General features: G+C 33.9%; 2 protein-coding genes across 7 annotated transcripts in view; one reads left to right on the plus strand and one right to left on the minus strand.

The window, feature by feature from the left end:
* Positions 1-4,164, minus strand: part of LOC104586086 (glycosyltransferase family protein) — a 95,679-nt gene extending 91,515 nt beyond the window's left edge. For all 3 annotated transcript variants that reach the window (XM_010243203.3, XM_010243202.3, XM_010243200.3), the window contains exons 1-2: positions 4,013-4,164; positions 1,674-1,750 (exon numbers count right to left, since the gene is read on the minus strand). In XM_010243203.3, coding sequence (XP_010241505.1) covers positions 1,674-1,750; positions 4,013-4,092 — 157 coding nt within the window. In that variant the 5' untranslated portion in view covers positions 4,093-4,164. The remainder of the gene's footprint in view (positions 1-1,673; positions 1,751-4,012) is intronic.
* A 20,550-nt stretch (positions 4,165-24,714) lies between these two features.
* Positions 24,715-27,616, plus strand: part of LOC104586087 (ARM repeat superfamily protein) — an 83,272-nt gene continuing 80,370 nt past the window's right edge. For 3 of the 4 annotated variants that reach the window (XM_010243204.2, XM_010243205.3, XM_088886687.1), the window contains exons 1-3: positions 24,715-25,128; positions 25,314-25,768; positions 26,306-26,380. In XM_010243204.2, the coding sequence (XP_010241506.1) occupies positions 25,634-25,768; positions 26,306-26,380 (210 nt within the window). In that variant the 5' untranslated portion in view covers positions 24,715-25,128; positions 25,314-25,633. Of the gene's footprint in view, positions 25,129-25,313; positions 25,769-26,305; positions 26,381-26,734; positions 26,877-27,616 lie in introns of those variants that run through there. The other variant, XM_088886688.1, reaches the window with a different exon arrangement.

Below are 27,616 nucleotides of genomic sequence, written 5' to 3' on the forward strand. Positions count from 1 at the left end.
TTTTGGGTCTTCCCTTTTACTGGCTAGCACCTTTTCCTCTCCCCTTCTATTTGCCCCCTCCTCTTTAGATCTATCTCCCCCTATTGACCCAGTCCCATCGACCTCCATGTATCCACTTTCTCGATCTGCCACCACATCCCCCTCTTTACACATGTGTTTTCTTTCTCAAGGGTTCTGCTAGCTCATCCTCTTCTTCCTCTTCCCTTCGTCTCTTCGACTTCTTATTCTCCGACTCCTCCCCAGTTTTCCCATCCACCCTTTCTCCTTCCTCCTCCTTCTGCCCTCCTTCCTCACTGCTCTTCTCGTCCGCATTCACCTTCGCCCCTTTTTCCTTATATGTTCTAAAATATGTGCCATTTGTTCCTTCAGCAAACAGCCTCAAGACATACCATTCGCCTGCGAACAATAGATTCATTTGCTTTGGAACATCCGACATCTGTCCTACTTCAACCAAAATCCTTACCATGTCCATTTTCAATTCCTATCATCCGATCGTATGAGTCTTCCACAGGATGCCACTTTCCTTGAACGTATTGATGCACCATGCATGCAGTGGGATCCCCACTATATCTATCCACGCCGTGCACTTCCATCTACCTTCTACCAGTTCTCCGACCATTAGAGTCCACCAATCCAGCCTTATGTCGAACTCCCTTTCTTTTACTTTCTCTTCCTTTAAAACCTGTTTTGCAAATTTTCTACTATGGAACATTATTAGTAATAGCTCTGCTTGCAGTTTCCTTACTCTCAGGACCTTTTCTTTACCCCATTCTAAGATCGCCCAACTCTCAAACTCCTTCCTCTCGACTTCTCTTCCAACTACTCTACCTATCAAACTTGCTCGGAGAATATTCATTCTCTCCTCCAACTTCCTTGATCTTCTAACACCCACAACTACCTCCATTACTGGTACTATTCCGAGCTCCCAGTAGGGTAGTTTAATCCTTCATTCCCTGATCTTCTCACATCCACCATGGCATATCTCCTCACCCCTAAACTGTAATTGCAGATATTCCCTTTTTCAGTCGCACTTCATCAAGATTTTTGGATGCCAATGGGCCATCCCTTCTAACCTGAAAATTCTTGTTCAAGCTTGACCGGTCAAATGTTACAATAAAAGTACAAACTTATGGAACCTTGGTTTGTTTGGTGTTATTTCTAGGGGATTTTGAAGGGCTATCTTTTTCTCACTCTTGTAATAAATGGGTGAGGGTTTTATTCGGTGTCTTAGCTCTTTCCTCCAGGTTTTCATCCACATTTGAATATTTTCTTTAATTATAAAAAGCATTTATATTAGAAACATAACTCTGCTAGTGTGAGCTTGTCTTACACCGCTGGTCCCAACTCCCAAGTTTAGATAAAGGAAAAGTGTTGTGTCAGGCTTCCAGCTGGCACTAAAACTTTTGCCAAAATCTCATGGTCATGGATAGCCAACCCCATATAGATGGGACAAAGCTTAGATGATGATGATGATGATGATGATGATGATGATGATGATGATGATGATGATTATGCCCTGTTGAATTCTAGAAGCAAAAAATACAGATTGTGTATGCACAACAGTAAAAAATAGAATAGTTTTACAATATCTAATATCAAAAATACTCAAAATGCATTCACAATAAAAATAAGAAAAAAAATGCAATCTAACATGTAGAGAAACATTGTTATACCATTATCATCAGACAAAAGATATCTTCCCTGAACTGTAGTTCGGCAAATGTGTTTCTCTTGGAGACTGACATCCCTCCTACAACATGGTGGATAAAACAAAACATAGTAGGAAAAAGAAACAAAACAAAACTAACACAAACACATGTTGCCAAGGAGAACTAGTTTGAATTTTTTTTATCAAAAAAAACACTTTGAAATTTCATAAAATTTATTAAAAGGTTGAAAAAGAACTCCAAGTTCATGTTCAATTAATCCACCATTGCATTGAGAATTCAGAACCTTAAATTTATCAATCAAATACAAAGAATAGGACTCTCTTAATGAAATAACAAAATCTACCAAGATACTCTTTTTCCTAAATTGGCAACTAGTAGTATATTACTAAAATGCCAATAATAGGTGCAGTCTCCAACTTAGTCCCAGCCCAAAAGGATAACCTAGTGCACATTCTATCCATGAGTGTCAAGGTAGAGAATAATAGATGAAGTGCTACTTTTTAAAGTTTCATATTGTCACCCCAACATTAGTTGTAGTGGTTCTACCTAAGTTTTTATTTGCCACAAAGGTTTTGCAATCCACAAAGCAATTAGAAATCTACGTTAAGAATTACTTACGGTGTGGAGTACCATATCTACTTAAAATATAGAAAAATTAATATAACTAATTGATTTTAACATGTGTATGAAACTCTATAGATCTCTAAATAGTTAGAGGGAGAGAGAGAGATACTCCACCAGTGTGAGCTTGTCTTACACTGCTGGTCCCAAGCCTGGATAAAGGAGGAGGGTTGCGTCAGGCTGGTAACCAGCACTAAAACTTTTTCTAAACCCTCACGAATATAGATCTCGATTTGTCTTTTCATACTCATGCTATGGGCATTCTCCATATATGATACGTTGCACCCTAACCCAAGTGTAGTGTTAAATGGGCAAGGGTTTGCTAGGATTGTACCCATAAGTGAACCACATGGTAACTAGCCAACCCCATATAGTTGGAATCAGGGATGGATGATGATGATGAAAAGACAACTTATGGGGTTGTAAAAAAGCCACTTATGAGAAAGAGAGAGGGGATTTTAATATCATATACCACGTTCGATTATTGTAAAAAAGCCAACTTATCATGTCAGATTAGACCAACATAAGGTTACATTCCCACTAATATTCCCAACACATAATAGGGATATCAATGAATTAGTACAACCATCCAACCCCCTCCAATCTAGTTATTTCAGTTTTCTGGGACTAATATTTAGGGCATGGTGGACCTATATCTACTATTTTATCAATTCTGAATCCATAAGAATCAATGTAAATATGAGAAGATAGACCAATCAGTTATGAATTAATCTTACCTTCTATTGAATTTGATTTAATTTTCAAAATCAAATGAGAACCTGAATACTTGCCAACATTACTTTGAGTTGCATAAAATCCATGGATGTTACTCATATTTCTAGTTGCATTTAATCCATGGAATTTAATTTTGTTTATTGTGCGCAAAAAAGGAAAATAAATTATCAATATTGTTAAGCAAAAACACAAACCAAAGAATGGATCTCTCCATGCTTCTTATCTTTATGTGTCTCAACCTTAAAAAAATTACAAAGGTGAATCTTGATATAAGTTCCATTTGTCAATGGACAGTCCAAAGGATTCATCACCACACATAGAGTTCTAGATATTATATGGTGCTAGTGTCTAATCAATTACATTCTTTTTTCAACAATTCAACGTCTTTGAATCATTTACAAGTGGTCTATTGAGATATGGCCTACCAAAGATACAGCAAACTGATAGTCAGTCCATATTACCGCTGACAAAATGGAGGAAGAACGATACCATAGCCCACCCACAATTATACTGTTCTAATGGGGAAAAATCAATGATCCTCTTTCTTTTCCTTTCTCTCCTTGTATGAATAACGCATTGACTCTGCTTAGATAAATGGAACACTCTCTCAAAAAAAAATCTAGAACAATATATTCGTTATTTGAAAAAGTAAATGAGTAAATTGGCCACTTATTTCTTATACTCTTGTTGCAATATATCACGAGATTCGTATAGAGTATTGGGTTTTCATATATTTATGAAGTTGCTATTGAAATTTGGAGCATCTAAAACCCAATTTAAGGAAAATACTCTGAATTTAAAAAATCAAGCTTTCTGCTACGAAAGATAATATTTCGAGAAGAAATAAAATCGAAAACACGAAACCGAAAAAAATAAGTATGTAATTCTTCTCGAAATTTCATGTGTTTGTTGCACAGTTTTTCATACATTCTAAAATTTAAGCACGTATAGGAGATTCAGAGGTTAAGATAGGGATAAAAGTTTACCTGATTGCAAAGTTTCTGGCGGGAAATTGGAGAAGGAGATTCAAGAGGAACTGATAAAAATTCAAACGATATCTCGCCATCTCTGCTGCGAGGGAGAGGGGAGGAGAATACGGACTCCGCGCGTCAAAAAAAATGAAGGTGGGACTTTTGTACAAAAGGCAAATCGGGCCGGGTTAGGCCGGATTGAAGTTAACCCCTAACCTAACCCAGTTTCGGGTGGGTTTGGATTGACCCAGTTTCTTCACTTCAAGTATAAATCATTTGCATTGAAGTGTAACTTTTGAAAATGCAATAATTACTTTCAGAAGTGCATTGGAATTGGTGAATTTTTCTGGTTGCTGATATTTAAATGTACATAATATAGTTTATTGCTTTGAAATTTGAATGCCAAGTTATGAAAAATGACAACCATTTTAACCGTAAGAAGAAAATGTATGTTTAACTATTTAATAAAGGAAAATTTTCGGATCAGTACCGTGTACTATGGTTCGAGTGACAATTTGGTCCCCAAGCTTTAAAATGCAACAATCTAGTATTCGAACTTTTAAAATGTGACAATCTAGTATTTGTTGTCAACCAGTCTGTTAATCAACCGTTAAGTGACATTTGAAAAGTCAAAACTGCCCTTTGAATGCCATCTAATTCTCTTAATCAACCATCCAAATGTTGACAAAAAACTGAACAGTTCCAAAACCTAGCCTCTTCTATTCAAAAAAATTGGTGACTGTTTAGAAGAATCTAGAATTTGGGATTGTTCATTTTTTTGTCAATGTTTGGATGGTTGATAAAGATAATGAGATGACATTTTTAGGGCAATTTTTACTTTTCAAATGTCAATTAATGGCTGATTAACGGGTTGGTTAACGGCATGTACCGAATTGTCACATTTTGAAAGTTCGGGTACTAAATTATTGCACTTTAAAGTTCGGGGACCAAATTGTCACTCGAGCCAAAGTACAAGGAATTGATTAGAAATTTTCCCTTTAAAAAATTAATTAAGTGGTTATAAAATGATTAGTAACTAGTGAAAATTATTAAAATTTATAAATAGTTAAAATAAATAATAATTTTTTAGAAATTTTAAAAATTAACTAAAACTATTAAAGCAATTAAAAAATTAATAAGCAATATGTATATTATTATAATAAGTAAATAATCAATTTTTTAATTATTATGTGATGATTAACATAACTACAAAATTATTAATTAATTAAATTATAATAACAATAATAATTATCTTAATTCATGAAAATATTGATTTAATTATTTTAATATTTAATTAGTTGATGGTTATAAATAAATAAATTTATTTAATTAATTATTTTTAGTTCATAAAATTACTGATTTGATATTTATGAGTAGTAGGAATTCTCATACAATCCGCAGGCCATGATAACACAAGCAAATCACCATATCTTAATAATTAGTTGAGTAAAACCAATATTGTTATAACTAAAGTTAGGTACCCATCAAGCACATTGGTTTGCTTATTACAAGTATTATGAGAGTTATAAGAGCATGGACATGTATAATGCCATTAGCAAACACAATAGGTAAGTGAAACAAATGCCTAAGGCCTCATTTGTGACTATTTTGCAAAAATGCTTTGTTAACCATATGTATTTTGGTGATAATAAATTCATTGAGAGTAATAATGGTTTGCTAAGTATGCAACTAATTTAAACTCCTATGAACTAAATTGTATTAACAATATTGCTACTACAAAAGAAGATATGGAAGCATTGTTTGTTTCAATTGTCTAGGCTTCATAATCTCTATCCCAACACCCATCTCTCCAATGAGGATATGAATTAAATTGTATTAACAATATTGCTACTACAAAAGAAGATATGGAAGCATTGTTTGTTTCAATTGTCTAGGCTTCATAATCTCTACCCCAACACCTATCTCTCCAATGAGGATGCTCCAAGGAAACTCAAGCATACAAATTCTCCAAAGGAATCAAAGGCATTGGAGCTGGTCAAAGTGGACTTATGCCACAACTCATTGAGGAGGAAGATTACATCGCATCATGCTCTAAAGTAGTAGTCGACAACTTTGATAAATGTGATTATTTGAAGGCTTGAATAGCTACTAATATGTATGGTAAGCATTCTATCATGTTGGAGATATATTGATTGTTTACTAAGTATAGAAAAATCAACGCTTGGAATCTTTTTGTATATATTTGTTTTTAAGGATCTAAGTGTTGGGTTGTCATTATTTTGTTGACCCAATGTGTTTTGGTGATAACAAACTTATTAAAAGTACTAATGGTGTGACTAAATATGCATTTATCTTATGAAAGTTTCACTAAACATAAACTGGAATAAAGCAATAATGCAAACAAAAATAAAGAAATGAAAGCTTGGCTAAGTCTACTACCTGAGCATAATGATTTCATATCTTCATTAAATCTATCCATCTGAGGAAGCACGATCAATTCAAGCATGAAAAGGCCACTAAATAATTGAAGGAATTGGAGTTGCCCAAATTGATCATCTACTACAATAACACACTAAGGTTACATCAAACTATAAAAACTTGTGTCAATCTTTAGGAACTTGATGTGACCAATTATTTAGATGCACTCTTTTTTGGTGTTCAATAAGACTAAACTTGAGTTAGGCAACCTAAGAGACCAATCGCTAAAATACATTTGGTTCATGGGCTCTTCTAAACTTAAAAAGAGTTCTACAATTTTAAAAAGTCACTTTAAAAGCCAATTGAATTGATCCCAAACATTTGAATTGAAAATTTCAAAGTCTCTAAGTGTTGGATTGTCTAATATTCAAGACTGCACATGCTCTATAATATAGTTGATTACCTAGAGAATTATAGTTGACAAACTATAACAGTCAAAGCATGAATTTTAATATTTCAAGACATAGTTGACTATCCCAAAAGGCATAGTTTGTCGGTACAAGAAAGAGTGAAAGAGCAATGAGAAAGACAAAAGTCCAGATCTGTTAGTGTTGATCAATCTGATTGAATCAACCCAAAAAAGATGTATTTATATTAATCTTATGTAAATGGACAAGATTGTCCTTACAAAGAGGATGAAAAAGATTTGTACACTAAAGTACACGCCTATTATAGTACAAGAAAGAAAAAATAAAGTACAGTACAGTATAATTACAAAACTACCCTTTAGTAGTTATTCTACACTCCCCCTCAAACTGATGTTGGGGTAGAAGCATCAGTTTGTCAACAAATAAATTAATTCGGGCTTTGGTGAAGAGATCTTGCAAACTGTAGACCCGATGAAACATGTGGGAGAGAGATGTGACCCACATGGAGAAGGTCACGAATGAAGTGACAATCCACCTCAATATGTTTAGTCCGCTAATGAAACACAGGATTTGTTACAATCTTGATTGCACTCATGTTGTCCGCAAACAAAGGAATAGCAGATGAGTGATAAATATTCATGTCATGAAGGAGTGCCTTAAGCCAGATTATTTCACTGCATACTGAAGACATGTTTAGCCCGCTCATGAAATACAGGATTGGTTGCAATCTTGATTGCACTCGTGTTGTCCACAAACAAAGGAATAGTAGATGAGTGATCAATATTCATGTCATGAGGGAGTGCCTTAAGCCAGATTATTTCACTACATACGGAAGATATGGCTCTGTACTCGGCTTCAGTAGATGACCTGGAAACCGTTTGTTGTTTCTTGCATTTCCAAGAAATCAAAGAATCACCAAGGAATATACACTAGCTAGTAGTAGAGCGACAAGTGTCAGGACAACCGGCCCAGTCAGCATCTACATAAGCTCGGAGTTGTGTGGATAAAGAGGATGAGAAAAATAAGCCATATGATAGTGTACTCTGTACATAACAAATAATTTGGAGAACTGCAGAGTAGTGAGGCTGACATGGAGCTGAAACAAACTGGCTCACAATCTAAATCGCTCTACTCATGGTTAGGTAGATAAGACTACCTACAAGTTGTCTGTACAGGGTAGCATTAGGAAGAAGATCACCCTCATCTTTACTCAACTTATAATTAAGCTCCAGAGGTATATCAACATGTTTAGAGCCAGTCAAGCGAGCAAGAGACACCAAATTAGAAGCATATTTTTGTTGGTTGACAAAGTAACCCCGGTGACATCTTTGAATTTCGAGTTCAAGAAAGTATGTTACTGGCTTAAGATCTTTCATTTTGAAGGAGTTACTAAGCAGAAGTTTGAAATTGGTAATACCATCCACATCATCTCTAGTAATAAAGATGTCATCAACATGCACCAAAAGAAGAGTCAATCCTTGAGCCCGCTTAAGAGTGAAGAGAGAGTAGTCTGAAGCACTCTACTGAAAACCACCTTCCAACACTACTGTATAGAAGCAATCAAACCAAGCTCGTGGAGCTTGTTTAAGGCCATATAAAGATTTTTTTAGTTTACACACCAACTAAGTATTGTCATGGTAGCTGGGAGGTGGTTTCATATAAACTCTCCTATAACTCTTCATGGAGGAAGGCATTCTTGACATCCATCTGATGAACTGTCCACTGCTTTAGGGCAATAATGGCTAGTACCAATGGATTGTTGTCATTTTGGCCACAGGTTCAAAAGTTTCATCATAGTCAATTCCATACTCTTGCTTGTAACCTTGAGCAACCAGACGGGCCTTATATCTGTCCAAAGTACTGTCATATTTGAGTTTTACGGTGTAAACCCACCGGCTACCAATTATGGAGGCATCTAGAGGAGGAGATACAAGATCCCATGTGTCATTTTCCAATAAAGCCTAAACCTCTGAATCCATAGCTTCTTTCTAATTCTCAACTGCTACGGCGTAGCTATAAGACTTAGGAATATCTATGGATGACAAAACAACTGAGAAATAGCTATGACTCGAAATAGCAATCATGTGGACGAGAAATACGAGATGACCGACGCAAAAGAATAGATGAAGGTAAATCCTCAAGAGGGGAATTTGCACTTACAATAATGGTGGATGGAGAGGAATGACCAGACACTATTGCTTGAGATGGAGGCATAGGCAATGGGCGAACTGGATGCTTCCTAAAGTACGTCTAAAGAGGCTGAAGAGAAGGAGAATCACCTGTAGATCCAAAGTCATGTAGAACAGAAATGGATGGTGCAGGTTGTAACAATTACTATCATCTTTGGAAATCTTCAATTAAGTTGGAGAAATTTTAAATCATGATCAATTATAGAAAAAACCCTTGAACAGCTAGAAAATGGTCAGTTATTCTCAAATCCTTTATATATAAAGGAGTTTAGCTTGATTTAAAATAAAGCAAGTAGAATCAAGAGAAAAACAACTTATGATTTCCTTGTACCTAATATATAGTTGTTTTTGAAAGATAGTAAGTTAGCAAGAGTCATTTTTATTAATGAGATTATTGAGCTTCAGTAGTTTTAGAGGTAAGAAAAGATGAGAAGCCTTGAGCTAGTATAGTATAAACCATTTATTATAAATCTTTTCATTGGGCTAAGAAAATTTAGAGAACATTGTAAGAATATGAATTAGGAAGAGAAGAATAAGAAAAACAGGAGAAGAAAAAGGATTTGTTCGAATGTGGTGTATTATTTACTATTCACATCCACAAACCAAATAATTTCAATACGATGACAAATTATAGTAGCACCTTTATTTTGGTACCCAAAATATAATATAGGATAAAGACAAAAATACCCCCATACTAGAATGTATTCTCAACACCCCCCCTAAAAATGCAAGATCACTTATTCTATTACTCACAAAATATGTTATTCTACATTGTTTTTAACAAATGATAGACTTCACACTGAAAACTCAAGTTTAATACAAAATTAAATAATTTTGGAAACAAAAAAACCATGGAACCAAAAGACATATGGCCAATACAACGATGTCATACTTCTAAAAGACTCAAATTTTCATTAGGATGTGACTTAGTCTAGCACAACCCTTGTTTATATGTGTGACTAAAAAAAAAAAACTCCATTGACCTCATGTCCACTTCCAATCATCCTCCCCATACTCTGGTATTGAAAGACACTAAGTAGGAAAGAAGGTCACAAAACAATTTATAAAGGAACTAACAACTACCATAATTTTTTTACCCTTCCCATGAGCTAACTCATATGAGGTAAAGGGAGAAGACATAATGGTCATGTGGGCACTAGCCCTATAATCTACAATCCTTGAGTTGTTGGAGGAGGAGTAAGCAAGTGAAGTACATGTCTTAGCAAATGTACTATAATGATTTTCATAACAGGTAGATGTAGACATCCTAATATTCTCCAAGTGTAGCAAAAGACTTCAAAGCTTATCCATTATGACAAAGGAGTTTTAGGCAAAATGTGGATAAAAATCAGGTTGAACATCATTGCCAATAGTGGCCAAATGGGCTTTAGCTTTTCTTCTTGTATTGAACTTCTCTAGTTTCGAACGAGGATTTAGTTTCCAGCATTTGTCCTTGATATATATAGGCCTCTTATAGTACTCTAATACCATGTATTCAGGCTTTTGATTGATAGTGTGCTTGCTCATTCTTTGCTTGGGTTTAAATGAGATAAATGTTGGGTGCTCATTCACATGAAGTTGCATCATAGCAACTCTTCCACTCTCCTCTCCCCTGCACTAGGGAGTAAGCGACTAAAAGAAATACAATATACTTCATGTGAGTGAGCAAGCTATACTCTCCTTCTATTATAGATAGTGATATATTTTTCGCCAATGTGAGCAAGCTATACTCTCCCATAACACATACTACAAGCTTCTCTTTGAAACTGATACACTCTACCTATATTCTTAGTCTAAGAATAGGTAGCAATTATCCCAAAATATGTTCAGTAGTGAATAAAAACATATAGTTACGAGCAATATAAGGTAGCACTTAGTAGACAACCATGACATTACTAATGAATTGTCTTATTTCCATTTAGCAAACTTTGGCCTTTTAGACTTTGGCTCTACTTCTTTGCTTGTAATAAATCCCAACTTATCTCTTCCTATACTGATAAATGTAGTAGATTGAGAATGTTACTAAAGGGCCAAAGTTTGGTTCTAGTTAGAATGTTTGTCCCATCCAATTTCATTGTAGTTGTCATGCTACTAAAGGTTTCCGCAATTCCATGAAGCACACCGAAGGTAATTGACACATCCTTGGACTGCACCATACTTCTCAAGAACCAAAAGAAACCCAACAACAAACCAGCACACAACAGAAAAATGACCAGTGTCCTTAGACTACACCATACCTCTTGAAGCAAAAGTTGGTTGTTGGTAAAACAGGATGAGAGAAAAATGCGCAACATTGGATTTATATTTTTAGCCAATTTTGTTTAAAAAATCACAAAAAGCACATGGAAGCTTCAAACAAATGCAAGAGTTATACCAAATATTCTTAAAATTAGAACATATCTAACCTTACTAGTTTCAAGAGTTGCTACCACCACCTGTATAGACGACTAATGTCATCTAGTGGCGGTTTCATGCTAATAAATCTCCCATGTGGTTTGGGTTAGCAAAAATGCATGATACCAAGTTATAAGAATAGGAAGAAGAAAAAGAGGGGTTTATTTTAATGTGGAACCAAATAATTCTAATATGATGAAAAATTACAATAATAACCTTATTTGGGTGCCCAAAATATAAGCAATGAAAAAGACAAAAATAACCCTACAATACAATGTATTCTTAATAGAGAAACTCTTGCAACTGAGTTTAGTTTATGCTAGTATTGGCACATCTACCTGATAAGAGGTCTCTTGTTGTAAGCCCGCTATTGTGTAAAAATACTGATATTTGTAAGCAAGTAGGTGTTCAAATTAGAATACCACTAAGGTTTTGTTAGTACATTTATTAAGTGCAACTACAAGGACTTGCGGGCACTTAAAGGTCCTATTAGTTTAGGTCTTGTTGGCACTCATGAAGGCCAATTGGTTAAGGTATTTGCAAACACCAGTGAAATTTTATTGGTTGTAAATGCTTTGCTAGGACCCGGGAACTCCAATTGGTTAGTCAAAATCCTTAATGGTGGTTTGAGGTATAGGACATAGGTAAGGTTGGTCAAATCTCTATAAAATTGTGTGCCTTGTGTGCACTTTTATTTTTCTTTAAATTCTTGCAATTTACTTTCTTACTAGCTATACTTTTTTGATAATTGCAATAACTTGAGACTATTGTGATCATTTAGTCATTGCACATATTTTGTTTATTTTCTTTAGATATGCAAGATACAAGGTCTCTTAGTGCAGTTCTTGTGCTACTAACTTGACCAAGATTACTAAGTACATTAACCCATTGGTTTAACAATTTATTCTAACTACTTTACATTTATTTTGGCATTTGCAATTACTTTTATTTTTCATTTATTATTCAATTATATCACTTACTTTTTAGAGTTATATGTGTCCTTAGGATTTTGATAGTAGTCTAACAACTACTTGGGTCTCAAGTTGATACTACTTAAGTGGTTGGTCCTTCTTACAACTACCTTCTTGTAGATGATCCTCTTCTCAGTTATCGATTAGTGGCTGGTCATCTCTCTCCAAATGCTAATCCAGGCACAGGTCATCGGTGCAACTGTCATTTACATTTATTGCCTATTTACTTTCAGCTATGCTTTTTACATTTTGTAATTATTTAATTTCAGTGTTTACATTCATTTATTTAATGTCATTACCATTAACTCAATAACAAGATGAAATAGTTGATTGTTACATTTCATTTCAGTTGCTATCTTCTTGTTGGGAGTTATTTGATTTTTGTTAACCACTCCCTATAGCTCTTGCTATTATATTATTAATAATGGGATTACTATCTTGATTAACTATTATATTCATTGGATGAGCCTTATTACACACCATCTTGTTGAACTAACAAGATGGCCTAGGTTCAGTTTTTAGGGAAAGGACTTGAAGCTCAATTTGCTTGTAGCAATATTAGTTTTTGAAACTACACAAAATCCACCCCCCTCTTGGGTAAGACAATCGATCTGAACAAGTGGTATCAAAACAAGTTCATCGTAACATAAGCTTAACAACTTGGTAAACAATGGCTACCCAAGTAATTGCTCCATTTGCTGAGGGATTCTAATATTCCAACCTCCTATCTTTGATGGTACTAATTTCACATAGTAGAATGATAGGATGAGAATCTACTTCATCTCCATGGACTATGATCTCTAAGAAGCTATAGAGAAAGGTTCGTCTATTGGAGAAGATGCAAATAAAAGAGCAATTAATCATTTGAATAGGGATCTTATCCAACAATATACTAAAAGGTATACTCATATACCTCAACCCATGAGATATGGAAGTCATTAAGAATACAGTACGATAATGCCTTTGGTGATGATCGATAATTGCAACAAATGTTGGTAGTTGAAACAGAGAGTAAGGCAACTTAAGAGGAAAAAGTATTTTTCAACTACTTATTGGGTGAGGAACATAGGGGCATTCTTTTTTCAGATTTTAAGAGGGGGGAAAGTTGGTCAATGGGATCTTGGTTCCTATTGACCAAGAATCCCTTGTTCTTTTTTCAGATTTATGTGGGGACCAAGGAAAGTTTATTTTCCTGGGTAAATAACTTTCCCACCTAAGGGGAAAGTTGCCAAGACTTAAATGGAACAAAAATGCCCTTTTAATAATGGATTTTTATGAATCAAATGGTCATTGCCTTATTTACATGAAAAATAAGAGAACCTGGGTAAATGCACTTACCCGGGTAAGTGTTTCCCAAGAAAAACTTACCCAGATAATTGCATTTACCCGGGTAAGAAACTTATCGAAAAACGAATGGGGCCATAAGAGATTAAAATCCTCCAAGATGGGCAAATAGTTCATCGATAGTGGATGCTCAAGACACTTGATTATAAATCTAGATCTATTTCATGTCCTTGAATGCCAAAAATGAAGTTCATGCTACCTTTGGTGACAACAACAAAGGGAGAGTAATCAACATCTGCTCAGTAGGTAACTCTTCTAGCCCTAACATAGATAATGTATTTTTGGTAGATGGGCTAAAAGATTATTTGTTAGTTATTAGCTAAGGGTGTGACAAAGACTATAAGGTATCATTTCAATCGAGTCAATGCTTTGTTCAAGACAGCAAGGCAAATAACATGACTATTTTAGTATCTAAATTGAACAATGTGCACGCTGATGGTTTTATTAATAATGCTAATAAAAATGTAAGGTGTCTAGTGGTAATGGATGAACATTTGTGGTCATGGCATAGAAGATCAAGACATGCTAGTATGGATCTCCTAAACAATCTAGTCAAAAATAATTTGGTTAAGAGTCTTCCCAAACTGAAATACTCTAGAGAGGAAGTCTGCGAAACTTGTTAACTAGGAAAGCAGTAAAAAATCACATTCAAAACAAAGAAACATCTGCCCTTTTTTAGATAAATGCAACTTCTTAGATTGTTTAAACCTATGAGAACAACTAGTATGAGAGGAAAATCATATTTCTAGTGATTGTAGACTACTCTAGATTCACCTAGACATTCTTCCTGGCACACAAAAATGAAGCAACAATGTGTCTTAAGTCCTATATAATAGCAAGAGTTAAGAATGATAAGGATTGTAAAATAAATAAAATTATAAGTAATCATGGTGGTGAATTTGATAACTTAGACTTTGATAAGATCTATGATGATAGAGGAGTTACACACAACTTCTCTACACCCAGAACACCCCAACAAAATAGAAAGTAAAAGCTGGGCACTTCAAAAGATGGCTAGAACAATGTTGAATGAACATAAAGTACCCAAACACTTTTGGGTGAAGAGTTAAATATAGCTTACTACATCTTGAACCAAGTGTTCATTGGACCATCTATAGGCAAGACTCTCTATGAACTATACAATGGAAGAAAACCAATAATAGGTTACTTTGAAGTCTTTGGATGCAAATGTTACATTTTGACTACTAATGATCATTTAGGAAAGTTTGATGCTAAATCGGATATAGGCATATTCCATGGGTATTCTTCAATTAGCAAAACATATAGAGTATTTAACAAAAGAACATTATTTGACGAGGAATCAATTAATGTAACATTTGATGAAATAAAATCCAAAAGGGTTCAAGGAAAATAAAATGAGGAAACCAAGGTAACTATACCTAAATCACAAATGGAAGAAAATGAATAAGAAAAGTATTCCCTTGTAAATGAAGAGAAAGAATACCAAATGCCTATAGAAGAAGATTTCAAATATAACAAAGATCATCCCAATACTCAATAGGAAGCTATGGTGTAGGGGCAAGGACTAGAAGTCGAGCCATAATGGAAGAAAACAATATAGCACTTTTATCTCAAATAGAACCTAAGATGGTTGAAGAATCTTTGAAGGACAATAATTGTATAAAAGCCATGAATGAGGTAACCAAAACAAAGGCAAACTATGATGTGTTTATAGAAACAAATTAAATGATTTGGGAGAGGTAACCAAAAACAAATGAGGCATGAAATACCAATCCGTGAGATGTAGTTGACTACCAAAAAATGTATAGTTGATTACTTGTGATAGTTGAGGCATACAAATGCAGACATTAAGCTTTCATTCCGCTATACTTAGTTCCAGCTATTCAATAAGGCTTAGAGATTTATAGGTTTTGGGGGAAGTTTTAAGTTATACCCAATTCACACTCTCCTAGGTCTAGCAAACTGGGCAACACTAAAATCCATGCCCAATCCATGTCACTCTTAAGCATCAACTTAGATGTGAGCCTTTTAGCCCGAGCATAAACCTTGTTGTCACCTGGCTAATGATAGGGGTAGTTATACTTAACCCGAAACATTGTTTTACAAGAAAACCACTTATACTTTCAGGTTCCTTAATCACTACGGAGTTAACAATGAGAGTGAAATTATCAAATAACCCCTTTAAGATTAATAAACAAATAACAACAATGGCAAAATTCTATACGACTTTAAAAAGTATGAATGTCCTCAAGAATATTTCTGGAATTTATTGAGAACAAAATTTACCCCCTCTATATTTAAATTTATTGATAAAAATGAGGGCAAATAGGGTAATTGGTTATTGATATTAAATGAGTTGAAAAGACATAATTTTAATATATTCAAAGCATTCAATTCCCTCTCATTAAATCCAACATTTAAGTTATTAGCTTTCACTCTTGTTCATTGACTCATATATTTATGCCATTTTTGTTTCTTCTCATCATTAAGTTCTATTAATTAAATCTATACTTAATAAATTAATTATTTCAATAACATAAAATCTTATATTTTTAAAATCTACATAGGAAAAATAATGTTTTCATCTAGGTGGTGGTAAGAAATTAAACCATTTTGGGTCAAATGGGTCAATCCATGTTGCCACGATTAAATAATAAAATTAAAAAATGGATAAAATGAAAAAATAGAAATTAAAAAAATTGAGAACATTTTTAAAATACATATTAAACAACAATAAGTATGATAAATAAGAAATGTTTTTTTTATTAATGATAGAAATGGAATGTAAAATTTAAAACCAATTATAAATGAAAATATTTTCTTATTCTCTTACATTAAAACCTATATTTAAAACATATTTTTCTCGTCATTAAATTCTTGTAATTAAATCGACAATATTAATTTTAATAGTATAAAAATAAATATTTTGAAAAGTAGTGTGGAAACAAAACCATTTTCTTCACTCCCAGTGGTAGGCAAGCAATTCGACCTTTTGGGATCAAATGGATTAATAAATAATGTCATAATTAAATAATAAAAAATAAAACAAAAAAGTATAAATTGTAAGAAGTATATTTATTAATGATGAAAATGGAATGCTAATTTTAAAATCAACCTATAAATGAAATGGTGCCATAGTCAAATAATAATATTTTTAAAAATAGAAAATACAAAGAATCACAAAAAGTTGATTAAGAAAAATTTGGGCACATATCTAATATATTTATAAAAAATAAAATATTGGATACATCTCTAATATTATGCATTCATTATATTGAACAATAAGTATTATACATAAAAAATAATTTTATCAATAAAGAAAATGTAATACAAAATTTAATGTCAACCTGGAAGTCAAACTATTTTTCTTTTTGGGTGGTGAGTTAGTGGTTTGGGTCAAATGATATCATAGATAAACAAAAATTAAGTGTGATAAGTAAAGATTATTTTTATATATTGTAAATGAAACATATATTTTAAAGGGAAAATTATAGTCAAAGTTGGTTGTACATTTAAAATTAGGTTGAAGGTTGGTCTAGAAATCAACTAAACATTGACAATCGGCTCTACATTTTAAATTATAAAATCCCTACCATGTCATCGAAGGCTTATGTGGCTATTGCCAACATGGGACTCCTAATCCATGTTAGACACATCAAAAAGCCTATGCTGAAAATAGGTTTTTACTTTCTCTCTCACTCCCTCCCTTATCTCTCATTCTCATAGTCATCTCCTAATCTCCCACTCCTTCTATCTCTCCCACTCTCTCAACTTCAGTTTGTAGCCAAATCAAAACATTTTTCTTACAAATTTATACAATATTAATAAAATCGAATGAAAGAACTAAAGGGACGAACCACTTGTACAATCAAGTTATAAATTTCTATCAATTGGTGTAAATTTCATAGGCAAGAGTTTCTTATGATTTTTCATCAAATTGGTGTAATAATTTTTGAACCATACCAAATTGATCTCATGTTCTTTTATATGATCCAATTAATACCATGTAAGTGTGTAAGAAAAAAAAAGAAGGAAAGATGGAGCGAGAGAGAAAGAGAATGTGAGAGATTGAAGGAGAACGATAAGTAGAGAGTGGATAAGAGAAATTGATTGAAGGAACATAAATACATAAACCAAAAACCATCTTTATTTATTTTCAAATCACTCGTTGAGCAGAGAGAGATGATTGTGAGAATATGAGAGAGAGAGAGAGAGCATGAGATAAACTAAAAACACAGTATCTTATTTTCCAATCACCCAACATTAAAGGGCAATTTCGGTATAAGCTTTTTGTTGTGTCCAACTTGGATTAACTCCCATGTTGGCAACAACCACATAAACTTTTCGATAACATGGTGGGGGTTTTTATAATTTAAAATGTAGATCTAGTTGTTCGAGTTTTTGGACCAACCTATAGCCTAATTTTAAATGTATAGTCAATGATCCAATTTTTCAAAGAAACCCATGATGTCATAATTGAATATTAAGTATTTGAAAAAATATAGAACACCAAAAATAAAATGTACATAATTTTGTCAAAAACATTTGAGAACATTTCTAATGTTATATATTTATCATATTAAATAAAAATAATTATTAAAATAAAAGTTATTTTTATTTATGATAGAAATAGAATGCAAAATTTAATAATAATAATTTCTCACATGCAATGCATATACTTAATTACTAGTATAAAAATAGGTAAAATATAAAAATATCCCCTGGTTTTCTGACACAAACCTTCCCTATATTTTAATTATAATAAAAACCTCCTCTCTACTTTCAAAAAAAAAAGTACAACCACCTCCCTTCTATTAACTTTTCATAGGAAAAAAACGCTGATGCAAAGCATTTATCTTTCATAAATACCAGTTTTACCCTTTTCAATAACCCGAGCCGGTATTAAGTCAATCTTGGAGATTCTAAGGGCGCAGAACTTGAAATTTATACATGGCAAAGAAAACGATTCAATTGAGTCATATAAGATCTATTTTCGAACGGCTCTATATGAAGAAGACGATCTCGCTTTGGTTATGGGATAAAACAAGTAAATAGGAGAATTGCAAGGGTACTATTAATAAATTGATGAAATTGGTGTAGCTGAAAAAATCAAATTGAATCACATTGAAGCGGATCAATTAGGGAGACATCTAGAAGTTATCCAATCTATCAGCTTATCCACCTTGGCTGCAAAAAATGTCGTTGAAGCTTCCGTTAACAATATGGACCATTTTGGTAATTTGGTTGTCTCTGGTATTCGTTTAATTGAGGGTAGGGGTGCTCACGGTTTTGTTAACCGAACCGTTATTTTTGAACCGAATCGGCCTGATTAGTTTTTTGACTATTCAAATCGAAACCAAACTCATGCAGCCAGTTAACCGTGGCTTGGTTTTTTAGTTTTTTATGCACTCAAAAAAAAAAGAGAAGGGTCGTCGATCGATCTGGGATTTTTCCTATTGGGGAAGAAGAAGAGAGATGAGAGAAAGAATTGAGAGATGGGAAATTGAGAACTTGGGGGCTGTCGGTTGGAGCCTGGAGGTCATCAGTCGGAGACTTGGAGGCCATCAGTCGGTGTGGGGAATAAGAAGACTACAGAGATGAGAGACTGAGAACTGAGAGTGAGAGAGAAAGGGAAAGGCGTTTACTCCGAGAGAAAGAACTGAGAGGCAAGAGACTGAGAACTTGAAAGTCGTTAATCGGAGCTCGGAGGTCATCGATCGGAGACTCGAAAGCCATCGGTTGGTCTGGGGAAGAAGAAAACCAGAGAGATGAAAGACTGAGAACTGAGAGTGAGAGAAATTAAAGGAAAGGCGTTTAATTTGATTCAAAGAGAGGAAGATTAGAATTTAGAAAAGGGTATTTGCAGTTTTGCACGGGGATGCGCATCGCGGGCGGATATGTGTCGCTCTAGAAGACACTAGATCTACAAGACTACAAGACTACAATAGTCAATAGGAAATCCTGAAAAATTGAAAAGTTGACTAAGTCACTGAAAAGGTGAAAACGATAGAAAGTCAGAAAGAGAATGGACTATACTTAAAACTTTAAAAGAGAAAAACACAAAGAGAAGCCTATTGGATATTAAAAAATATAAAAATAAAATAAAATATAATATATATTAGTATACATATATCGGTCGGTTTGGTTAACCACCGGTTTTTTTAAAGGTGAACCGAAACTGAACCGACTGGTTCAATTAACTGAGTTTTTAGTTTGATTTCCATCAGTTCGGCTTTTCGGTTTATTTTGCTCACCCCTAATTAAGGGTGGAGAAATCAAGGGGACTTCGAATAAGAAACCTGCAGGTACGAGAAGGAAAGAACCAGATAAAATCATGTTTGATTTCAAGAGTTCTTGGGGATTGTTTTAGAAAAATAGTCATCTTTAAAGAATGATGGAGTGAAAAATGTTGTGTTTTTTTTTTCGGTAAAGAAGTGAAAGGATACGGATCCGTCGATTCCTTAAATACGTCAATGATCAAGCTCAAGTAAACATTTTAATGCGTGGAGTTCAAGAAGAAGTCTTAAATCCAACTTATCAGAAAAGTTGATGTCCAAAATTTTTATCAAGATGGAACTAACAAATTAGACAACACAGCCAAATAATGAAAGCAAAACTAGAGAATTCAAAACTGGGTTTTTCTGGAATGGTTAGAAACTTCAATGGAGTCCTTAATAACATTGAAAAATTCATTTATTAGGAAATAATTTAAGGTTCATGAACAATCATTAAATCTTCCTGAAGATGGTGCATCAGAATGAGTAAAAGTGGTTAATTTGTTGACAATAAGCATGGTTTAGGGAACTTTAATTTAATTAGATAGAGATTTGAATCGAATGGAAATCAAGGCCCTGTTCATTTTTTGGTAAGTTATTTACTCGGGTAAATGCAATTATCTGGGTAAGTTTTTCTTAGGATACACTTATTCGGATAAATGCATACCCATGTTCTTTTATTTCCCAGGTAAATAAGTCAATGCCCATTTTAGCCATAAAAATTCATTATTAAAAGGGTCATTCTTGTTTCATTCAAGTGCTGCCAATTTTCCCCATGTCGGAAAGTTATTTATCCACTTAGGAGATGGGTATTACTTATATGAGTAAGTGATACCGAGAAAAATAAACTTTCCCTGATCCCGCATAAATCTAAAAAAAGAACATGGAATTCTTGACAATAGGAACCAAAATCACATTAACCAACTTTCTCCCCTCTCAAACCCCCCAAAAGTTGATTCATATACCATAAAAACCATGACTGCTCCTTTGGGTTAGCTATTATCTCCTCATTGGTAATAGTTTCTTCGTGCTAGGGGGCAAGTGTCCTTCCACACCTCTCAAAGCTCGGGGATGAGTAGCTTTAGAGATAATGCTGTTTCAGATCCTCATTTCAATTAGGCTGGTGTAAGATTGAGTGATGGGGTGGGGATCAAGGGATAAGGGAGATGGGGATGGATTTGTTAAACATGGCAATGAGGTGACTCGATCCAGGTTACCCTTTTTTTGTCGTTGAAATTTTAAATTAGATAGGACAATGCTTAATGGAAATAAGGGCATTTAAGTAATTTTAACAACTCAATTATTCAAAAGTCAAACAAAGGGAGATATTTGCACCTTCGTTCAAAATTAGAAGGGAGGTTTTTTTACAGTCAAAATATAGGGGAAGCTTATATGATTGTCAGAAAAACCGAGGAGAGGTTTTTATATTTTACACTAAAAAATACACATTCTAAATCACTGTTTTCGAAAATAAACCACCACTTATTCAAGGTGTTGAAGATGCAATTATTATTTTTATATATAGGAAAAAGACAACAAAAAGGCTACAAACCACGAGGGTTATCTCGACCCCATGCATCACTAAAACAAATTATGTACACGAAGAGTTGGATCTAAAACAAGAAACAAGATTTGGTTTACATGACCATGGTTGGCTAACTAATCCATCGCAAAGTTGGCTTCCCTTAACGCATGCACGTACACAATGGTCATTTTGAAACTGATGCATGTCTGATAGCATTCTTTGATAATGGGTGCAATGTAGCATGGGGATCTAGGATACCTTGAAGATGGTTAGTAACTAGCTTTGATTCTCATTCGGTGATGATCATTCTTTTGAACTAAGTTGCAATCAAGTGAGCTTCCAGAGCTGCCCAAGCCTCTACTTCATTAATTGTGCACACACCTAAATATCTATTGATGCCGTATAGAGCCCTTCATTCTAAGGTTATCTCTTGCAATAACTCCAATAACTCTAACTGCACACCTCCCATCCTCTTTCCTCAATGCATCTAAGTTTATCTTAATAGCTCATTTTTCCGGGGATTAATTTATACATATACATATATATATATATATATATATATATATATAAAATATTGACCGGTTTTGGATTGGACTTGGTCCGTCCATAATGAATTTCTGTTGGATTGAACCAATATCTGGTCCATTGATAGAAGATAAGAACATAGGTGTCAACGGACCAGGTTTGAGTTGAAACCAATCTAAATTAACAGGAATTTGAAAAGATTGGACAGTCTCTGGACTGGTCCAAAATGGTCCAAAATATTCATTGCACTGGATTGGACCAGGTCCATTTGTAATGGACTCACATTGGACTGGACCGGATTGGACCAAATTCAGTCCAATTGACACCCCTACTTACCACAAGAATCTTCTTTTTCGTGGTACAATTGTACATATTCATTACGCGAACTTCTAACCATTATTTTACTATTTGCGGACATGTACTACTACCATCCTTAAAGAAGCAAGAGCTAGTTTTTCAGAAAAGCCAAGTTAGAAAAACATATAGACTTAATAAATTATACAAGGGTATATTGATCCACTACCAACAAAATGCTTTGAATCTCAACAAGCAATTGCAACCAAGGTTCAAAGTATTGATACAAGGTGATACACCAGTAGGGCATATCTGCCTATATCGGTAGTCTTTTTTTTTGTTTTTTTTTTTTATTTTTTGAATATGGTTAAGAGGGGCTGGTTTAAGGCTAGTCTACCCCCTGAACCATTTGCCAACCCGAAACACCCCTTGTAGGGGCATATCGAAGCCTAATATGATACATATCGATACTTTGAACCTTGATTGCAACTACACATTAGGAAAATCTTCCTTGTCACTCATACGGAAGATGTTCCCAATGTGTGGTTGCAATGGCCCATTGGAACATGTTGGGAGCACTTTGTTGATGCCAGATCTAAACTTAGTTTGGTTGGCAGGGGCAAAGTGTTGAAATCTAGGCTCAGCTTGGAAGGAGTACAAATGCAAATAAGTACAGTGCAAATACATACAAAATAATACAAAATATAAGGTTTTGCACTCTACATATTTGCATTTGTACTCCTTCCAAATTGAGCCCCAAGGAATATAGGAGCTCTCTATGACAAAACAAAGTTAAGAGGGTTGTATCCTTTTTTATTTTATTGGGTGTTTGTCTAAAACTCACAATGACTTTTACAACATTTCTCTTAAACTCACCATGACTTTTCTAAATGTCTAGAGAACCCCATGTTAGTAAATTGATGTTAAATAGACTAACGGATGTTGGTAGATTACTATTTGACCCTCTGTTCTATTGTTAATAGGAAATAAAGCAAAACCAATAAAAACAACAAATAATATATCAAATAGTTCAGTTTAAAAAACAATTCTCCTTATTTCACATATTTAACTAAAAAGTGTGCTTCAAATAAAAAAAATAACACTTTTGATTCAAATCAAACTCATTTGACGCTCCATATCTACTTACACAACACAAGTATCACTTTATCCCTTTTAATTTCAAATGCAATAAGAACTGAGATCAAGAAAATATCCATGGTCAATAAGAGGACACGTAGCTCCGTAGGACCCAACACTAACTTTTATCATATGTGAGAACAAAGGTGCATTGAATAAAAAATAGGCTGACATAAAAAATATGTTTAATAAGGCTAACATGCTCTTCAGGGGTAGTTTGGTCATAAAAATACATTTTTGATGACATGGACAACTTCTATTAATGAACGTTACTTGTGCTTTAATGGATGGTTAGTTTTGGAAAACAAAAAGTCATTGACATGGGTTCACTCAATGTTTTTAAAAGTTATGGTGAGTTTAATAGGAATGTTGAAAAGTTATGGTGAGTTTTGGACATTTTTCTATTTTATTTAGGGTAATTTTCAGCATTTCTCTTAAACTCATCACAACTTTCAAAATGTCTAAAACTCACCATGTCACTAACTTGACGTTAAACAGACTAACGAGCATTAATATATTACCATTTTAACCTTCATAGAAAAATATAAAATATATACGAAATAAATTAATGGGTGTTAATATATTACCATTTTAATATTTAGACATAAGAAAGGAAAAAGTTCAAAAAAATATTTTCAAATATAAAATATATAAAAACATAGAAATTACAAAAAATATAAACAATTATAGAAATTATAAACAAAATAAAAAATTATTTTCAAATTATAGAAACTATGGGAATTGAAAAACAAAATCAGAAAATAAAAATTATAGAAAAAACACCAAAACTTTATAGATTGTAGAAAATAGAAAAATGTAAAAAAAGAAATTATAAAAAACATTAAAAATGCAAAAAAAAAACAAGAAAATTGAAACCTGAAAAGACCATTTTTCCTCTAACTCATCATTCAAGGATAATTTGGTCATGAAAGTTGTTATTTATGATGGCATGGACACATTTCTTAAGTGTAATGAGTTTTGAAAAATAAAATCTTACCGACATGGTGAGTTTTAGGCATTTTTGAAAAGTTATAGTTAATCTAAGAGAAATATTGAAAACTCATGGTGAATTTTAGACAAATTGCCTAAAATTTAAAACCTCCCTCAAAATTTTTGTGAATTAAAAAATACACATTTCACCATTATATCTATCGATTCATATAATAATTTATTAAAATACGGTCAAAAGAATACAACAGCGTACCCATCAAGGCATTACCCCTCCACCATGGGTAGGTGGATTCGATCCCAAGTCTCCGCTACGACCAGCAGAGAGCTTACCAACCGGCTGTTGGCACCTTGGAAAGATCAAGAAACTTACAGGGAGATTTTTGTTGAAGTAAAACCTCAGGGGATATAATTATATATCCTTTTATTTAATTTCAGTGAGAGCCATTTTATCATCCACGGTTGTGATCTTCATTTGCATGGTTTTTTTAGCCAACCCCACCCCTTCAGCCCCCAAACCTTGTTGGCAGCGGGATTTTGAAAGCACCATCATCACATTTAGCTGGAATATTTTGTTACTTTACTCTTTGGTGACAGAAAGCGACAATAATGATTAATTTAATTTTTTTTTCTTAATAAGAATTTAAATATAGCCGTTATTTTACTTGTTAATGCCTGTGGGGGAAAGAAAAATCGCCTGGGGGATTGAAGCTTCTTCCCCCCTTCGGCTATAAACTGAGGTAAATTTCTTCAAAGTGATCCAGCCAGATTTCGATAAATCTCACATTTTAATTATTGGTGTGGAATAATTATTTTCAGCTTGTAAAGGCCATCTATCGAATCTAGTTTCCTTTCCTTTTAATTTTTGTCAAACAGCGCTAAGATTTTGCAGTGTTGAGGCTTTTGATTTCTTTTTCTTTTGCAGGAATCAGATCCTTAATTAAGAGCTGGATTTGATCAGAAAAGGAGAAACTTTTCTCATTTGGATTGTTGTATTGCTCTTTGATTTTGGGAGTTTTGCTTCAATTTTGTGAATCGGTCAAATTTCCTTCATTTTTGTTTGATCCTTTTCGACCAGACATTTTGGTTATCTTAACTCAATTAGACCCAATTCTTGAAAGGCTCAGAAAGAAATTCCTCAGAAAGTAATCTTCATTTTGATTGGTTTATTGGCTAGTTCTGGTATCTTGCTGTAAACTCGCTTTCTAGATTCGATAAAGAGGAGTTTGGATTTCTTTAGCGAAAATGGGGGTCATGTCGAGGCGGGTTGTACCCGTCTGCGGCAACCTCTGTTTCTTCTGTCCTTCAATGCGGGCAAGGTCCAGACAGCCTGTGAAGCGGTACAAGAAGCTCCTTTCCGATATATTCCCTCGATCTCAGGTGATTTCTTTTATTCCTTTACTTGAAGCCTTCAGAATTATTTTCTTAGTTTTTTTTTTTTTTTTTTAAATTTGGTTAGCATTTGGGTTCAGTGAGGAATGCTGTCAAGCAATTTCTTTTTGCTAGTTATTGTGTTATTTCGATTCTTGTTCTCTTAAGTTCACACTTTTGCATTATCTAGTCTTGATAAGTTGGATCTATGCCAATGAAACTTTGGTGTTAAATTTTCAGATTCTTTTAAATATGTATATTGTTTTAGATTTTTTTTCCCAGTTGAAGTAATTTAGTTTCTTACTGTTGCAATTTACTATTGGACTGTGGAAACTGGAAGTGGAGAATCTAGCATCCGTTTTGTATTTATTTTGCTATTTTATTCTATTTGAAAATGAGATTCTAAAATGGATCTCCGGAATAGCTTCAGTCTTATGACTGATATAAGAAGATTTAAATGGATTTTCCACATTATGATTCGACATTTAGTTCAACCCTGATAATGAATTATTGTTTGTTTATGAGTTTCTCTTCATATTTTGGTAGGATGCAGAACCGAATGATAGGAAAATTGGGAAGCTTTGTGAATATGCTTCAAAGAATCCATTACGTATTCCAAAGGTATGGTTTATCTTTTCCATTCAGGTTGTTGCTGTGTTGATCTGGTGGGTCCGTTTCTTTTGAAGCATTTTGAATTCTCTGTCTTCTTTCCATTTTGTTGGTTAAGCTTGTTTTAGGTGCACCTTGAAGTCCGATCAGATATATTAGTATATTATCCATAAATAATGCAATGAAAGACATCAATGTTAAAAAGAAAAAAAGTAAGGCAATAAGACATCAAGGTTAGTTTCTTTCAGTTTGTGCACCAATCCTTACGAGCAAAAAATCTGTATTGATTTGTCAGTTGAATTTAACATTCTTATTTCTTCACAGCCTTTTTTTTTGATGAATAATAATGGAATTTTATTAAAACAGAAACTGATTCAGATTTACAATATCATACAAGAGCCCTTGGAGAGGCACGAGCTGCAGCCTCTCCTGACAAAATGCAAAGAAACTAGAAACCAATGTTGATTGCACCAGCCGGGAATCGAATCCGGGTCTGTACTATGGCAGGGTACTATTCTACCACAGCCTTCTAGCCTGATATTTTGATATAGCACGTGGTTAATCCAGTTATTCCATCTTGTGCAATCTTCCGCCTTTTGATTAGTTCCTTGTAGCCTGTGTTTGATGACTAGGCTGGGGGAACAACCAGCTCAGGATGCAACTATGGCCTTCTAAACTTAAAGTAGTTTCTAATGAATACTCCAAAGCTGTGAGAATGATTAGTATTTGTGGTCAAGAGCCTTCACCTGGAGGGTTCCACTTACAAGGCTGAGGGAAAAGAAAGGAGCACTCCATGTGCTCAAGTCCCAAATATGTTACTTCCTTTTTTTTGTGAACCAATATATTTTTAATCTGTGTTAAGTTATAAGATGCCAAGGACAGAACTGACACCAGATCTAGAGTATGAAAACCCCCTCCCCATAGAAGACTTTACCCTGTTCCTCTATGAGAGGCTAAGAGCTAACATCAATGATGAATTTGAAAAGTCGGCATGAAAAATCGGAGATGCATGGTATTGAACCTTGTACTCTCACATGTGAGGCAAGCTTTCCTATGTCAGCTAAATCCTAGTTCTTGAAGTTCTTCTATGGAGTTGGCGCCATAGCTTGATTAAACAGTGATCCTCATTCCAAAAAATAGCTCAAAGGTTTATTAAAAATACTGCTCATTTCCAATCATCAACACTGGTAAGAACCAAAAACCTCAATTCATCTTATTTAGGCCCTTTTTTTTGTATAGAAGACTATT

This window comes from Nelumbo nucifera, chromosome 1 (genome assembly GCF_055504915.1).
Source record: "Nelumbo nucifera cultivar China Antique chromosome 1, China Antique-T2T, whole genome shotgun sequence".
Taxonomy (NCBI): Eukaryota; Viridiplantae; Streptophyta; class Magnoliopsida; order Proteales; family Nelumbonaceae; genus Nelumbo; species Nelumbo nucifera.